We start from the raw sequence: 16,553 nt of genomic DNA, 5'->3' as shown, positions 1-16,553 counted from the left end.
CTTCACAGAGGTGTCCACAGTGATGCCCAGGTCTTTTTCCTGAGTATTTTAAAGCCCATAACCTGCATGCGCAGGTCTGATTATCCTTGTAACGTGCGTAACCTCACATTGATCAACACTGAATTTCATCAGCCATCAGGTTATCCAAGCTTGGTGCTTCTGAAATAACTCAGAATTCTTTGGTAACCTAAATCATTGTGTGTTAGCTGCACATTTTGCCACTTTAGGGCTTATCCTTTGTTCCAAGTCACTGATAAATAGACCAGGGGCTCTCAAACTTCATTGCACCGCGACCCCCGTCTGACAACAAAAATTACTACATGATCCCAGGACGGGAGACCGAAGCTTGAGCCTGCCCGAGTCCTGCTCCCTGGTGAGGGGGCCAGGGCCAAAGCTGAATCCCAAGGGCTTCCGTCCCAGACAAGGGGCCTGTAATCTGAGCCCCAGTGCCCAGGGCTGAAGCCCTCAGACTTCAGCTTCAGCCCCAGGTGGTGGGACTCGGGCTTCGGCCCCAGGCCCCAGCAACTCTAAGCCACCCCCAGTGACCCCATTAAAACAGGGTCCAAACCCACTTTGGGGTCTTGACCCACAGTTTGAGCACCACTGAAATAGACTAATCACCCGTCCTAATACCCAACTTTGAGGCACCCCACTGCTAACCTTTTTCCATATGAAAATTGACCATTTATTCCTGTTTTATGTTTTCTGTCATTTAGTTGGTTTCTGATCCAGGACAATACTTTACCCCTCACCCCATGATGACTTAGGCTATGTCTGCACTACAGAGCTTCTAACGCTACAGCTGAACCAGTGCAGCCGGGCCACTGTAAGATCTCTAGTGGAGCCACTCTGTGCTGACAGGAGAGAGTTCTCCCATCGGCGTAATGATTCACGTCCAGTGGGGGGTGGTAGCTATGTGGGCAGGAGAGTTTCTCCCACCGACATAGCGCTGTGCACACTAACGCTTATGCCGGTGTAAATTATGTTGCTCAGGGGGTGGAATATTCACATTTCTGAGTGACTTAAGTTTTGGAGCCATAAGTGGTAGTGTAGACAACCTTAGTTTCCTTAACAACTTTTTGTGAGGAACTTTTTCAAAAACTTTTTGAAAGGCCACATCAGTTATGCCATTGGGTTCTCCTTTGTACCATACTGGACTGACAAACTCACTGACATTTAATCGATTAGTGAGACACAAATCTAGTCTACTCTAGGAATTTATACTGGTATAGCTACGTTTTTCTGGAGTGTGAATCCACACCCCTGAGAGATGCAGTTTATATTTACCAAGCTAACCCCTGGTGTAGACAGTGCTAGGTTGACGGAAGGTGGGTTGCGGGGAGGTGGGTTACCTATGACAATGGGAGAATCCCTCCCCTCAGCATAGGTAGTGTCTATGCCAGGGGTCGGCAACCTTTCAGAAGGAGCTGTGCCAAGTCTTCATTTATTCACTCTAATTTAAGGTTTTGTGTGCCATTTTAATGTTTTTAGAAGGTCTCTTTCTATAAGTCTATAATATGTAAGTAAACTATTGTTGTATGTAAAGTAAATAAGGTTTTTAAAATATTTAAGAAGCTTCATTTAAAATTAAATTAAAATGTAGAGCCCCCCGGACCGGTGGCCAGGACCCGGGCAGTGAGAGTGCCACTGAAAATTATCTCGGATGCCGCCTTTGGCACGTGTGTCATAGCTTGCCTACCCCTGGTCTATGCTGAAACCCCCCAGCAGCAGTGGTGCAGCTGCACTGCTGTAGAGGTTTAAGTGTAGCCATACCCACAGTTTATTTTTCCAGCTGTGCTGGTTGCATTTTTTCCCACCATTCTCATAGAGCTGATTTAGAATTCTGGTTTAGTTCTTGTTTCAGCCAGTGTACCAGGCACTGAGGTAAGGCTCACTGGGCTGTAACTCTCAGAATTACTCCGGCCAAATTTTTAAAGCTGGAGACAACATTCCCAACCCTCTGAATCTCCAGGAGTGCAGCTGATTTTAATGAGAGATGCATATTATTGTGAGCAGCTCAGCTATAACGTCTGATGTAATTTCAAAACTCTTGGGCATTTGCCATCTAGCAGGGATCTACGCTGCTCTTGGTGGCTGCTGGCTCTTTAACTTATCAGTTGTTCCAATATCTCGTCTTCACACTTCAATCCCTGATATTCATTTCATGAACAGTGCAGCTCCAGGGCAGGTCTCTCCCCAATATTCTCTGTGGCGGAAACTGATGCAAAGAAACCAGTCAGTCTCTCAGCATTGTCCTTACCCTCCCGGATTGCTCCCTTTCCTCCCTGCTGATCCAGGGGACCCATCGATTCTCTCACAGGCTTCCTGATACTGATGGACTGAAATATTTCCCTGGTATTTGTTTGATCTCTCTGGATGTTCACTCTCCTAATTCCATTTTAGCCTCCTAATTCCCATCGTGCACTTCACCGGATGTACTGCATGCTCCTTTCTGCAGGCTTCACGGGGTTAATATTTTCCACTTGCTGAGGGATCCCTGTTTGGCTCTAACAACCCCTTGCACCTTGCCAGGTGGGGTTACAATATTTCTCCCCTTGCTGATTCCTTTGCTGCTCAGGAGGTGCCAGGCTCTGGTTGCTGATGTAGCCTCCAGGCTGAGTCTAAGGATTTTAACTTTCCTGCTTTAAGGTCTTTTTGACTCACTTCACATTATCTTGCAGAAGAGAGATTAGGGTGACCAGACAGCAAGTGTGAAAAATCGGGATAGGGGACGGGAGGTAATAGGCACCTATATAAGACAAAGCCCCAAATATCAGGACTGTCCCTATAAAATGGGAACATCTGGTCATTTTATGTGATATTAACTCATTTCTCTTGGTTTTATTTTTAGACAAACTCCAGGCTGAGCTCAGTAAGTTCCATTCTCCCCAGTATCACCCTGTGTGACATTGTCTCCTGCTCAGTGTGTCGGTGTTCAGGGGCATTCTCACCCCTCTGTCTGTGTTTGGTTGCAGGGTGGAGACGTGCCCAGATCTACTCAGGTACTGTACATAGCAATGGTGTTTTATCCATGGTGAGACCCACCTCCCCCGGGAGCTCTCTGCTCCTTTCCCTGCACAGAGCATTTTCCTATGACATTCAATAGGCTGGAAACAGCAATGTCACTGGGGTGGATGGAAAGCGGCAGACAAAACCCAGGTTTCTTGCAGAGCAGGGACCTGCCCCCTTTGGGAAAGGGCTGATTGGTGAGGAAATGCTGCCCCCTGGTGTCACCTTTGCAGGGCGTACCTGGGCTCTGCAGGATGGACATTCTTATCTGTCCATCATTTGCATTGAACTGCTAGGCTCTGTCTTCTCAGCAGCAGGGTTTCTATGCTCAGACCTGGCTTTAGCCACAATTTCCTTCTAGCGTAACAGGCCCAGACAGGAGCTGTTCAGTGTCCCCCTGGATCTGGGGGGAGGAAGGCCCTGTCCCCACTGCAAGGGCAGACAGGTTTTTATAACCAGCTTGTGATGCTCCCCTGACCCAGTTGCAACAAATTGTGCCCCCGCGGCAACTTTTCTGCCTCACAGCCGTGGCTGAGGGGTGTGTGTGTGTTTGTACCCAGCCTGCTGCCTGACTGTGTGTGTGCCCTGGTGCATGCTGGGAGAGTCTGGGCAGCTCCAGCAGGGATCAGAGAGCCCAGGGGCCATGCACACACATTGCAGCACCACTGGCCCAGAGGTCCATGCACTCCGGGGTATCCTACCACACAGAGCTGGGAGGGAGGAGGGCACCCAAGGCAGTTACACAAACACCGCTGGGGGTCCTGTCAGGGTCGCCACCTCTGAGGTGCAACAAAACAGGAAACCTGCCTGCTTCATGTACACCACCTGTCCCCTCACCCGGGCACTGTCTCCCCCTCCGAATCCCGGGAGAGGGCACCAGCCTCCAGAGGCTCCTGCTCCTGGACTGCCCCAAGTACCAACCTCACCCAGCAGGACATGGCACCAGATCTACCCTGCTGCCCCCAGCGGTGACCCCCACAGCTGGTGCCTGCACAGTGGTGACTGGCCCCTGCTGGCCCTGAGCTCCTGATCTCACTCAGTGTTTCAAGCTGCCCCATCTCTGCAGCTCCCAGGCACTCTGCACCCAGAGCTCCCTTTGCATATGCACCACCACCCCACAGCTCCCCCGCTACAGCCACTGACACACCTGGGACTTGTCATGTCCTGGGCAGACTCACAGATTTCCCAGGAGAGTGACATGGACAAAGGAACAATCCTGGGAAAACCTGGACAGGTCGGGTTGACAACTTTCTAATCTACCAAAACCGAACACTCCTGTCCCACCCCTGCCCTGAGGTCCTGCCCCTGCGCTTCCTCTTCTCTGAGGCCCACTCCATCCCCCACTCCCTCTGTCGCTTGCTCTCCCGCACCCTCAGTCACTTTCACTTGGCTGGGGCAGGAGTTTGGGTGCGGGAGGGGGGTTAGGTCTCCAGCTGGGGGTGCGGGCTCTGGGGTGGGGCCAGGGATGAGGGGTTTGGGGTGAAGGAGGGGGCTCCAGGCTGGGGCAGGGGGTTGGGGTGTTGGTGGGAGTGAGGGGTGTGGGCTCCAGGAGGGAGCTTGGGTGCGGGAGGGGACTCAGGGCTGGGGCAGGGGGTTGGGGTTGTGGGAGAGGGTTTGTGAGGGGGTTCAGGGTCCGGCAGCACTTACCGCGGTGTTGCAGTGACCAGGCAAGGTACTAACAAACTTCAACAGGACTTTAGTTTTAAAGTGGAAACCTCTTTACCAAGCTGCTGTTCCACCCTCGGTAGCTCTCACTCAGCCTCCTCAACTCCTCCGCCCCCTCCTTCCTGTTTCCTGTCCTTTCAGACTCCCCACAGCCAGTGCTCCCAGTTCTAATAATTACAAACATCTAAACACAACATTCCCTCCTCTCTTAAGAAACTCTCCCAATTAGAATAAACATTGGTGTTCTAACCACAGGAATAAATATGAAACAAGACACTATACTGTTGGCAGAAATATTACACTGAAAACACTGTAGATACTACATAACATAGTCTCTAGTCCAGGTAGGTGGTCGTCTGGGTCTGACAGGCCGTCTCTCAAGCCCCGGTTCCAGTGCAATGTCTTGTTGTGTTGGTTCTACGGTGAAGTCATCCAATGCACACTGGGTGTTGGCATAATCTCCTCTTGGTGCATAGGCAGGTGCAAGATAAGAAGCATTCCATACCTACCAATCAGAAAGTCGATAGGTGTAAGGTCCCTTCTTCTCTATGATTTTAAGAGGAGCTGTGAATTTATGGTCCCCTTTGCATAAAATTCCAGGTTTTTGTATTCTAATGAAGGAACCACACTCAAACTTTGGTTCCTTAACATCCCACCACTTGTCTGTGAAAGCCTTATATTTTGCTTGATTCTGTTCAACTGTTTTTTTGCACATCATCCTTGGTAGGTGCCTCGGGTCATGCCTTTAACAATCCAACAATGTTCAGTTTAGTATTCATCTGTTTCCCATGTAGTAACTCTGCGGGTGATCTTTGCGTTGTGGCATGTCGGGTAGCCCGGAATGCTTGCAAGAAATCGGTAGTGAAGGGTACCCACAATCGCCCTTCCAGTTCAGCCGTTTGCAAACTCTCTTTAAAACATCTGTTAAACTGTTCGATTTCCCCATTGGCATGAGGGTAATATAGGGGTGACCTTCTATGTAAAATGTTCCTCTCTGCAGACTCTGCTAGAAAAGTTTCAAACTCCAGGTAAGTAAATCGGTGGCCGCTTCCAGAAGCTGCACGGACCTAGGGAGGCAGGGAGCCTGCCTTAGCCCCGGGCCCCTGCTGTGCCACTGACCAGACTTTTAATGTCCCAGTCGGTGGTGCCAACCGGAGCCGCCAGGGTCCCTTTTCGACCAGGCGTTCCAATAAAAAAACGGACGCCTGGCAACCCTATGGACAGGTGCCAACCCTAGGTCCTGTCCACATGGCCCAGTAACACCCTGCTGAGCCAGGTACAGGCAGTCACATGCCAGCCCAGGCTCCTGGCAGGGACGCTGAGCTGCCAGCTGCCATGGTCACTAACTGTGTTAACTCTGTCACCTGCCACTCACCAGGCTTAGAGCCCCCTGGGCGCTGGGCCCAGCCCCAGGAACAGCTGTAACCTAGAACCAGAGCAATACAGGGCTGGAAGGGCCCTGAAGAGGTCACCTAGTCCAGTCCCCCATGCTAGGTCAGGAACTAGACTATACCTGGCAGGGATTTGTCCAACCTGTTCTTACAAACCTCCAGTGATGGGGATCCCACAACCTCCCCTGGAGCTGGGTCCAGAGCTTCACTGCCCTGAGAATTAGCAAGTGTTTCCTCATCTCCAGCCTCAACCTCCCTTGCTGCAGATTGTGCCCATTGCTCCTTGGACAGGCCCTCGCCCTGCCTGCTGGGGCACTGGCTGTGTCACCAAGCCTGAGCGTCGCTGTTATTGCACTGAATGGCTGGCGGCACTGGCAGATGTCAGGGCTGAGCCATGTTGACAGGACAGTGAGGGGCTCACACGGCTGCTGTGATGTCCTAGTACCCTCAATACACAGAGCTCCAGCAGCCGGGGTGTAAACCCCACTCGTACCCCCAGCACTAAACTCACTGCCACTGCCCCAAGGCTCGTCTCCTCCCAGGGCTGAGGGGGGAGTAAGGGGCACTGGAAGAGGGGGGCCAGGGGCCATGGCCAATCACTTTTACCAATGGGAGGGCTGTTCCCTCCCACTTTTTACCAGCTGGGGGAGGGGGCCGAGAGGCGAGACCAGGGGGTCAGGGTGTGTGGAAGAGGTGGTGTGAAGGCAGGGGCTCAGGCAGAAGGGGCAGTGTGAGAGCGAGGGTTCAGGGGTGCGGGGACAGGAGCTCAGGGAGAAGGGCTGGCACAAGTGGGTGACCCCTCTACTTTCAGGGAGCTTCCATCACTCCTGGGCAGAGCACCATCCCGGATCCTGATCCACGGGCACATCTGTGTGTTTGCCGGGTGTACAGAGCTCTCTGTGTGGAGACACTTTCACTCTCACCCAGGAACCTGTGCTGGGAGGCCCCACTGCCCAGGAGGCTGAGGGCTCTCACTCCCCTGCCCTGGGGGTGAAGGGAGGGACCCTGGGGCTGCTGTTCCCCATCCCAGGAAGGGGGTGAAAGGGATGTGGACACAGACAATGTCCCCTCTTGTTCTGTGAGGGGCAGACCTGGCTCCACCCTGGGCTTCAGAGCCTGAGCTCCAGCCAGAACCTGAAAATCTTTGTGGCTATTGTTAATTCCAAAGAGGGAGCTCCGCAAGCCTGAATCTGTCCACCCTGTTCCAAGACTCGCTGCTGCAGGCTGTGTAGAAGGACCCAAAGTGTCTCCAGAGTCTGGGTGTGAAAGTTCCCAGCGTGTCTGACCCAGGGCTGGTTAATGGGAGCGGGGGGGGGGGGGGCGGGGCTGGCACAGTCGTTAGATGGAGACACCTGAGCCCCTGGGGCTCTGAGACGGTCTCTGTGACTGTTATCCGCTCTGGGGGATGCCCAGGTGCAGCTGCAGAGGGTCTGTGCCGCTAGCAGCGTCCATGGGACAAATGGCTCTGGGCAGAGAGTTCAGGCTGTAGCCGAGTCTCCATTTTCAGCCTGATTTGTGGGGGTGAGATCAGGGGCCCAGGGGGCATTTGTCTGCCAAGGGCAAATTAACCAGCAGCTCTGGAGTGTTTCATAGCTGCTGTCCTGAGCCTGGCCTGCCTGTACCTGCGTTTCTGGGGGTGTTGACAGTCTCTCATTGCAAGTCACTGGGATTGGGGCTCCTAAATTGCTCAGACAGGTTTGCAGTGGAGCTGGGTGAAATGTTTTGGACAAATAGTTTATTTGCTGCAAAATTATATTTCGGGTCAAGAGAAACTATTCGTGAATCCATGTCGGGTTTGCTGACTGGCTTCAATGAACAGAAAAAGGTGCCGCCCCTTCCCTTGTAGCCTTTAGCCCAGTGGCTGGGCCCTCAGCTGGGAGCCCCAGGTTCAATCCCCCCGTGTGATGCCATGAGAGCTGGAACCGCTGGGCTCCAGGTGTCTTATGATGTCCCCCTGTGTCTAAACACTGCCATGGGCACTGGGCCAGAGCATGGGGGTGAGAATGAGGGTACGTCTGCACTACGGGACTATTCCGAATTTGCATAAACCGGTTTTGTAAAACAGATTTTATAAAATCGAGTGCGCGCGGCCACACTAAACACATTAAATCGGTGGTGTGCGTCCATGGTCCGAGGCTAGCGTCGATTTCTGGAGCGTTGCACTGTGGGTAGCTATCCCTTAGCTATCCCATAGTTCCCGCAGCCTCCCCCGCCCCTTGGCATTTCCGGGTTGAGATCCCAGTGCCTGATGGGGCAAAAATCATTTTCGCGGGTGGTTCTGGGTACAGCCTCACCCCTCCCTCCCTCCCTGACAGCGGCAGACAACCGTTTTCGCGCCCTTTTTTGCTTGGTGAACCGTGCAGACGCCATAGCACAGCAAGCATGGACCCTGCTCAGCTCCATACCGCAATCGTGGATGTTTTAAACACCTTGCGCACTCTCGTGCAGTATATGCTGAACCAGGACCTTCAAACCGAGGCGAGTAAGAGGCGGATACGGCAGCGCGGCGATGACAGTGATGAGGACGTGGACACAGAATTATCTCAAACCGCGGGCCCCGGCGCTTTGGAGATCCTGATGGTAATGGGGCAGATTCTATCCATTGAACGCCGATTTTGGGCCCGGGAAACAAGCACTGACTGGTGGGACCGCATTGTGTTGCAGGTGTGGGACGATTCCCAGTGGCTGCGAAACTTTCGCATGCGTAAGGGCACTTTCATGGAACTTTGTGACTTGCTTGCCCCTGCCCTGAAACGCCATAATACCAAGATGAGAGCAGCCCTCACAGTAGAGAAGCGAGTGGCGATAGCCCTGTGGAAGCTTGCAACGCCAGACAGCTACCGGTCAGTCGGGAATCAATTTGGAGTTGGAAAATCTACTGTGGGGGCTGCTGTGATGCAAGTAGCCAAAGCAATCACTAAGCTGCTGCTACGAAAGGTTGTGACTCTGGGAAACGTGCAGGCCATAGTGGATGGCTTTGCTGCAATGGGATTCCCTAACTGTGGGGGGGCGATAGATGGAACCCATATCCCTATCTTGGCACCGCAGCACCAGGGCACCCAGTACGTAAACCAGAAGGGGTACTTTTCAATGGTGCTGCAAGCACTGGTGGATCACAAGGGACGTTTCACAAACATCCACGCGGGATGGCCAGGGAGGGTTCATGACGCTCGCGTCTTCAGAAGCACTACTCTGTTTAAACGGCTGCAGCAAGGGACTTACTTCCCAGACCAGAAAATAACAGTTGGGGATGTTGAAATGCCTGTCGTTATCCTGGGGGACCCAGCCTACCCCTTGATGCCATGGCTCATGAAGCCATACACAGGCAGCCTGGACAGTGGTCAGGATCTGTTCAATTACAGGCTGAGCAAGTGCAGAATGGTGGTGGAATGTGCATTTGGCCGTTTAAAGGCTCGCTGGCGCACATTACTGACTCGCTCAGACCTCAGCCAAACCAATGTCCCCTATGTTATTGCTGCTTGCTGTATTCTCCACAATCTCTGTGAGAGTAAGGGGGAGACCTTTATGGCGGGGTGGGAGGCTGAGGCAAATCACCTGGCCGCTGATTACGTGCAGCCAGACACCAGGAAGATTAGAAGAGCACACCAGGAAGCGGTGCGCATCAGAGAAGCTTTGAAAACGAGCTTCATCAATGGCCAGGGTACAGTGTGACTGCTGTGTTTGTTGATGAACACCCAACCCCCTTGATTGACTCAGTCCCTGTAAGCAACTCCCCCTCCCCCTTTGAGTACAGCTTACTTATGCAAATAAAGTCACTCTCATTTAAAAAGCATGAATTCTTTATTGATTCATTATAAAAAGAGGGAGAGAAGTAAGGGTGTGCTTTGGGAGGAGGAAAGGAGGGATGGAGAAGGCCATTAAAAAAAATTCAGAGTAACGGCATCCTTCTGGTTGGGCTGTCCACGGGGGTGGAGTGGGCGGGTGCACGGAGCCTCCCCCCACGCGTTCTTACACGTCTGGGTGAGGAGGCTAAGGAACATGGTGAGGGGGGAGGGTGGTTATACAGGGGCTGCAGCGGCACTCTGTGATCCTACTGCCGTTCCTGAAGCTCCACAAGACGCCGGAGCATGTCAGTTTGATCACGCAGCAGCCCCAGAGTTGCATCCCACCACCGCTGATCTTCCTGCCGCCACCGCTGATTTTCCTGCCGGTCTTCCTGCCGCCACCTCTCATCTCGGTTGTCCCTCCTGTCCTCACGTTCATCCCTCCTGTCCTCACGTTCACTGGCCTCTTTCCTGTAATTTGAAACCACGTCCTTCCACTCATTCAGATGAGCTCTTTCATTGCGTGTAACTTCCATAATATCCGAGAACATCTCATCTCGCGTCTTCTTTTTCCTCCGCCTTATCTGTGCTAGCCTTTGGGATGGAGGAGGGACGCTTGAAAAATTTGCAGCTGCATGAGGGAGATAAATATTTAGAAAGATACATTTTACAGAACAATGGTTATACTCTTTCACAGTGAAAAGCACTATTCACCTTACATAGCACATGTGATTTCCCTACAAGGTCGCATTTTTCATCTTAATAGTGACTGCTTGCATCTCTGGGGTTACAGATCTCAGACACAGGTCCAGGCATCAGGATTCAGCTTGCATGCGGCCATGGTAAGCCACTGTCTCAGTGATTTACCCCTCCCCCCCAACGCATGGCTAATACCACGCTAGCTCCCTGCTAATCAACAACCTTCCCCCTCCCCCCCACCCACTGCTTGTCCGGTAGCTTGGGGAAGAACGCCTCGCCGGTGACCAAACAGAAAAGATCATCGGCTTTTCACCCCTCCCCTCCCGCTACGTGCAGGAAAGTGTTTTTTTTAAGCTGCTGCATTCCACGAACCCAGTAGAAAAATGGCCACCCCCCTTACTTAAATTCCTGATTTTTAACCAGGTTATCCTGAACGATATCACTTTGCTGAGGATAACAGAACAAGATAAAGAGCGGATGCTTCTTGAATGCCAGCAGTCACCGGGACCATACGCCGCTATGCTTTGCCACGCAATGATACCTGATTACTTGCTACATGCATGGCATGGTAAAGTGTCCTACCATGGTGGGCGGAACAAGGATGCCTTGCCCAGAAACCTTCTGCAAAGGCTTCTAGAGTACCTACAGGAGCGCTTCATCGAGATGTCCCTGGAGGATTTCCTCTCAATCCCCGGACATGTTAACAAACTTTTCTAAGTAACTATATTGTCTGCGAATGCATCCCAAGTCCTCAGGGCAAATCAATCATTAAAAAAGGCTTGCTTAAAAAACACTGTTTGCTATTTGCAAAGGTACACTCACCAGAGCTCCCTTCCAGGGCATCATTCTCTGGAATAGTTGCTTGTGAGGGCTGGGAGCAGGGTAATTCCGTCAGGGTGATAAAAAGCTCCTGGCTGCTGGGGGTCACGGAGTGCTGTGTGCTCTCTGCGAGGTCTTCCTCTTCTTCTTCCTCTTCATCTTCCCCGTCTGCATAATCCTCAGACATGGCAGAGATTACAACCCCCACCTCGGAATCCACGGTCAGGGGTGGGGTACTTGTGGCGCAGCCCCCTAAAATTGCATGCAGCTCATCACAGAAGCGGCATGTTTTTCGACCTGCCCCGGACCTTCCATTTGCTTCTTTGGTTTTCTGGTAGGCTTGTCTGAGCTCCTTAACTTTCACTCTGCACTGCACGGAGTCCCTGCTGTGGCCTTTAGCAGTCATAGCCTTAGAAATTCTTTCAAATACTTTTTCATTTCGTCTTTTGGAACGCAGTTCTGTTAGCACTGAATCCTCTCCCCATATAGCGATCAGATCCATTACCTCCCGAGCGGTCCATGCTGGGGCTCTTTTTCGATTCTCAGGAGACTGCATTGTTAACTGTGCTGATGAGCTGTGCGTGGTCACCTGTGATGATGAGCTCTCCACGCTGTCGAAGCAGGAAATGAATTTCAAAAGTTCGCGGGGCTTTTCCTGTCTACCTGGCCAGTGCATCCGAGTTGAGAATGCTGTCCAGAGCGGTCAGTGGTGCACTGTGGGATAGCTCCCGGAGGCCAATACCGTCGATTGCGGCCACACTAACCCTATTGCGATATGTTAATACCGATATTAGCGCTACTCCTCTCGTCGGGCAGGAGTACAGAAACCGATTTAAAGAGCCATTAAAATCGATATAAGGTGCCTCCTAGTGTGGACGGTTGTGGTGTTAAATCGGTTTTACGCTCCTAAAACCGATTTAAACGCCTAGTGTAGACCAGGCCTCACTCTGCAGCCCAGTGGATTGAGCCTATAACCCCAGTGAGGGGAGGGGTTACGGCCCCTGGCACAGCAGTGTCTCAGCCATGTCTGCCGGGGTTTCCTTGCATTGATGTAGTTGCACCTGTGCAAACCCCTAGTGCAGACGCGCTGTGCAGGTGTGAACTGAGACTGGTCCCCGGTGCAGTTTCTCCCAGATGGAGGGGGCAGTAAGTGGGGAAATGCCCCCTCCCCTCCCCACTGCCCTGGCCTCATTAGCAACAGCCCATTAGTGCGCATTTATACCCCCCGAATCTTCCACTGTAATGCCGCCCAAGTGAGCCCAATCCAGACAACTGCCCCCGTGGGGGTGGGGCTGGGCCTGGCAAGGGTAGGTGCTGGCTGTGAGGTTTTCGTGGCTGGAAGGTGGGGCCCATGGGGCCTGCCAGCATGGAGAGTCCCAGCTGCTTCCTCTGGGGCAGGGCAGCACCCCCAGAGTGTGTGGGGACAGCACCGACCTGCTCTGAGCAAGAAACCAACCACACATGGCCCGAAAGCAACAGAGATTCCCTGGGGCCTTCTTCTCCCTCCCCACTCTCTAGCTCCTGCCCCTCCCTTACCCTTCCCCCACCCCTGTGAGGGACCCTGGACCCTGCGTCTATTCTGACCCCTCACCAACATCCCTCCCGCTCTTCTCACTCCCTTTCTGCTCCCCTGGGCCCCTGCCCGTCTACTCCCACTTTGCATCCCTGTCACATGCCCCTGCCCTCCACCCATCTCTGCCCCACTGGAACAGCCCATCCCTTCTCCCCCTGCCCTCCTGGCATCTGCCCCTCTCCCCCAAACATCCTCTGCACCCTGGAGCCCTCCCATCACTTCACACCCCCACTATGTCCTGGCATCCACCTCTCCCCTTTCCCTCCTCTGTGCCATGTCTCCCACCCCTCCCCTCACCCTCCTATGCTGTCTTGACTTTCGCCCTTCTTACTCCCCTCAGCCCTCCTGACACCTGCCGCTCTCCCCACCCTCTCTGACCCCTGGCACCCGCCCCTTCCCTCATCCCCCTGTGCCCACCCCTCCTCTAACCCCACTCTGACCCCCTGGCACCTGCCTCTCCCCAATCCCCTCTCCTAACACCTCCGTCTACCCACCTGCCCTGCCTCTCACCCCTCTCTGCCCCCTGGTGCTTCTCCCTCCCCTCCTCTGCCCTCCCTGTGCCTGCCCTTCTGCTCAACCCCCTCGTTCCCCTGGCACCTGCCCTTTCCCTTCCCCCCTGCACCCTCCTGCTGCCTGCCCCTTCCCTGCAGGGCCGGCTCTAACATTTTTGCCGCCCCAAGCAAAAAAAAAGAGCGCCGCCCTGCCTCCGCGAGCGCCGCCCGACCCCTTCCTGAGCGTTGTGTTGCACCGCCCATGTCCCCGCCCCCCCAGCGCCGCATTGCGTCGCGTCCCCCAAGTCCCCGTCCCCCCGAGCGCTGCGTCGCACCGCCCAAGTCCCCGCCCTCCCAGCGCTGCGTCGTGTCCCCCAAGTCCCCGCCCCCCTGCACCACGTCGCACCACCCAGGTCCCCGCCCCACCTTGCACCGCGTCGCACCGCCCAAGTCCCCGCCCCCCCCGAGCATCGCACTGCCCAAGTAATAGACTCATAGACTTTAAGGTCAGAAGGGACCATTACGATCATCTAGTCTGACCTCCTGCACAGTGCAGGCCACAGAATCTCACCCACCCACTTCTATAACAAACACCTAACCTATGTCTGAGTAACCTATTCTGTCTCAGTCCCTTTAATTAAAAAATTGTGTTTTTTTCATAGAAACTATATTTTCCTTGTAGAGACACAGGGGCAGATTAATCTACAAAGGGAAGGTGATTCCAGGGCAGTTCTGGAGGAGAAGGGAACGTTTTCAGCATCACTAAATTATCCCCACCGCCCTGCACCACATCTCGCCACCCAAGTCCCCGCCCCCCCGAGCATCGCGTTGCACCGCCCAAGTCCCCACCCCCCCAGCACCGCGTTATGCCGCCCAAGTCCCTGCCCACCAGCACTGGCCAAGTCCCAGCCCCCCCCAGAGCCCCATCATGCCGCCCAAGTCCTCCCTCCCCCCCCCCAGTGCCACCTGGCCAAACCAAAAACAACAAAAACAAACCCCGATCGCTTCCCCCTCCCAAGGTGGCGCCCCAAGCACGTGCTTGGTAGGCTGGTGCCTGGAGCTGGCCCTGCTTCCCTCCCTCCCCTGTTCCCCAAAACCTGACCCTCCCCTTGTCCCCTTCCTTTCTGGTGCCCAGCCCCTCCCCACCCTCTGCCCCACTGACCCTGCTCTCCTCTCGCCCCTCTGCCACCATCACCCATGCCACCTTCTCTTTATTTGTCACCTCTGCCCCTCCCCTCCCCCTCTGGCTCCATGACACCTGCACCCCTCACCACCCCTCCAGTCCCCTGGTGCCAGCTCCTCCTCTGCCCCAAGTCCCAGCTCTGCCCTGGCCCCATCTGCCTCCCTGGTGCCTGCTGTTTCCTTTGCCCCCTCTGCCTGCCTGGTGCAAGTCCCTTCCCTCACCCCCCTGGTCTCAGCCCTTCCCCTCACCTCAGCACTGCCCCACCCCTCCCCTCACCCTGTCCTAACTTCTGGGTCCCACTCCTCCCTCCATCCTCCCTTTACCCCCTGGTGCCCACATCTCTGCCCCCCTAGGGCCTGCCCTTCTCCAAACCTCTCTCCCTGCCCCCCTTCTGCTCACCTGCTCCCTCACCCCCCATTCTGCCCCTTTGGCACCAGTGGCTGTTCATTCGCTCCCCCTCCCATGGTTCCACCTCCCCCACTCCTCATCATCTCACCCCCTGGCAGCTCACCCTGCCCTTGATTTCCCCTGCCCCATTGGAGTTCCCCCATTACCTCATACCCCTCTGCCCCCTGGTGCCTGCCCCATCCCTTGCCCCCTACAGCCTCTTGGGGTCCATCCCCTTCTTCTCCCATGGAGCCCACCCCTCCCCCCACCCCCTGCAATCCCCTGGAACCTGTCCTTCCCTTCACACCTCTGTCCTCCTGGTGCCCCTCCCTTCCCTTATCACCCCATAGCCCTTGTGCCTGCCCCACCCCATGTCCCTCCCTCCTCCCCCTCTGCTCCTGTCACATCCCCCTCCCCTTTCCTCTCCCCGCATCAGTCTGTCACCTCCCCTCCCCCGCCTCCCTGACAACTTCTCACCCCTCCCCCGCTCCTCCTGCCCTTTCCCCTCATTGTCTACTCCAGGCAGAGGGGCCCTGACTCCACTCAGCCAACAACCCCTCCCCCGCCCCAGTGATTAACGGGGACACAGGTTAATTTCCCTTTGATCCCAGTGACCAGCCCCTGCCCCCAGCCCTGACTCTGTGACTCTCTCCCCAGTGGACGTGACTCTGGATCCAGACACGGCAAATCCCTGGCTCGTCCTGTCTGAGGATCGGAAACGTGTGAGACTCGGAGACACACGACAGGATCTGCCCGACAACCCTGAGAGATTTGATCCTTTTCCCTGTGTCCTGGGCGCTGAGCGGTTTGCGGGCGGGAGGTGTTACTGGGAGGTGGAGGTGGGAGACAAGACGAGATGGGACCTGGGGGTTTGTAGGGAATCTGTGAGCAGGAAGGGGCAGGTCACACTCACACCTGAGGATGGATGCTGGGTCGTGTGGCTGACGGGTGGGGAATACTCTGCCTGCACCTCCCCCTCAACCCCCCTACCCGTGAGCGTCAGGCCCAGCCGGGTGGGGATTTTCGTGGACTATGAGGCGGGCGAGGTCTCGTTTTACAATGTGACTGACAGGTCCCATCTCTTCACTTTCACTGGCACCTTCTCCGGGAAGCTCCGCCCTTATTTCTATCCTGGTCTCAACGCTGGGGGTACAAACGCGGCTCCCCTGATAATCTGCCCGGTCCCAGCTCAGGCCAGAGGGAATCTCGGTCCCTGACAGTGACCCCGCGGCACAGACTGGCCCCTCCCAGCCCTGCTGCTCTTCCCACCCCCAGTGGTGGGGGCCCGTTACTGCAGCACCTGGACTTTCTGTGCTGACCGGACGCTGCTAGTTTCCCTTTTCAACTGGAATTTCCAATCGAACACCAGACACCTGGGAACTCCCAGCCCCCACCTTTCCCGTCCCCTGCCCCAGGGGTAGCAGATGGTGGGGGATGGGATCATTCACTCCGGTCAGAATTTTCTACCCCTGTGAAATATCAGTGTAAAATATGAAAGAAAAAAGATTATTTTAATTGAGAAAATATTATTGTAACAAGGTGTAAATACAA

The 16,553-nt window shown here is 54.6% G+C and overlaps 1 protein-coding gene across 1 annotated transcript in view; it reads left to right on the top strand.

Annotated features, from left to right (window-relative positions):
• The window catches only part of LOC123346491 (butyrophilin subfamily 1 member A1-like), a 34,185-nt gene extending 17,908 nt beyond the window's left edge, over positions 1 to 16,277 (top strand). The window contains exons 5-7 of the mRNA XM_044983922.1: positions 2,852 to 2,872; positions 2,976 to 3,002; positions 15,660 to 16,277. Of these exons, the coding sequence (XP_044839857.1) occupies positions 2,852 to 2,872; positions 2,976 to 3,002; positions 15,660 to 16,219 (608 nt within the window). The 3' untranslated portion in view covers positions 16,220 to 16,277. The remainder of the gene's footprint in view (positions 1 to 2,851; positions 2,873 to 2,975; positions 3,003 to 15,659) is intronic.
• The last annotated feature ends 276 nt before the right edge of the window (positions 16,278 to 16,553 follow it).

Source organism: Mauremys mutica, chromosome 12, assembly GCF_020497125.1.
Source record: "Mauremys mutica isolate MM-2020 ecotype Southern chromosome 12, ASM2049712v1, whole genome shotgun sequence".
Lineage (NCBI taxonomy): Eukaryota > Metazoa > Chordata > Testudines > Geoemydidae > Mauremys > Mauremys mutica.
The sequence above is the reverse complement of the archived record's forward strand: the minus strand, read 5'-3'. Positions and strand labels throughout refer to the sequence as shown.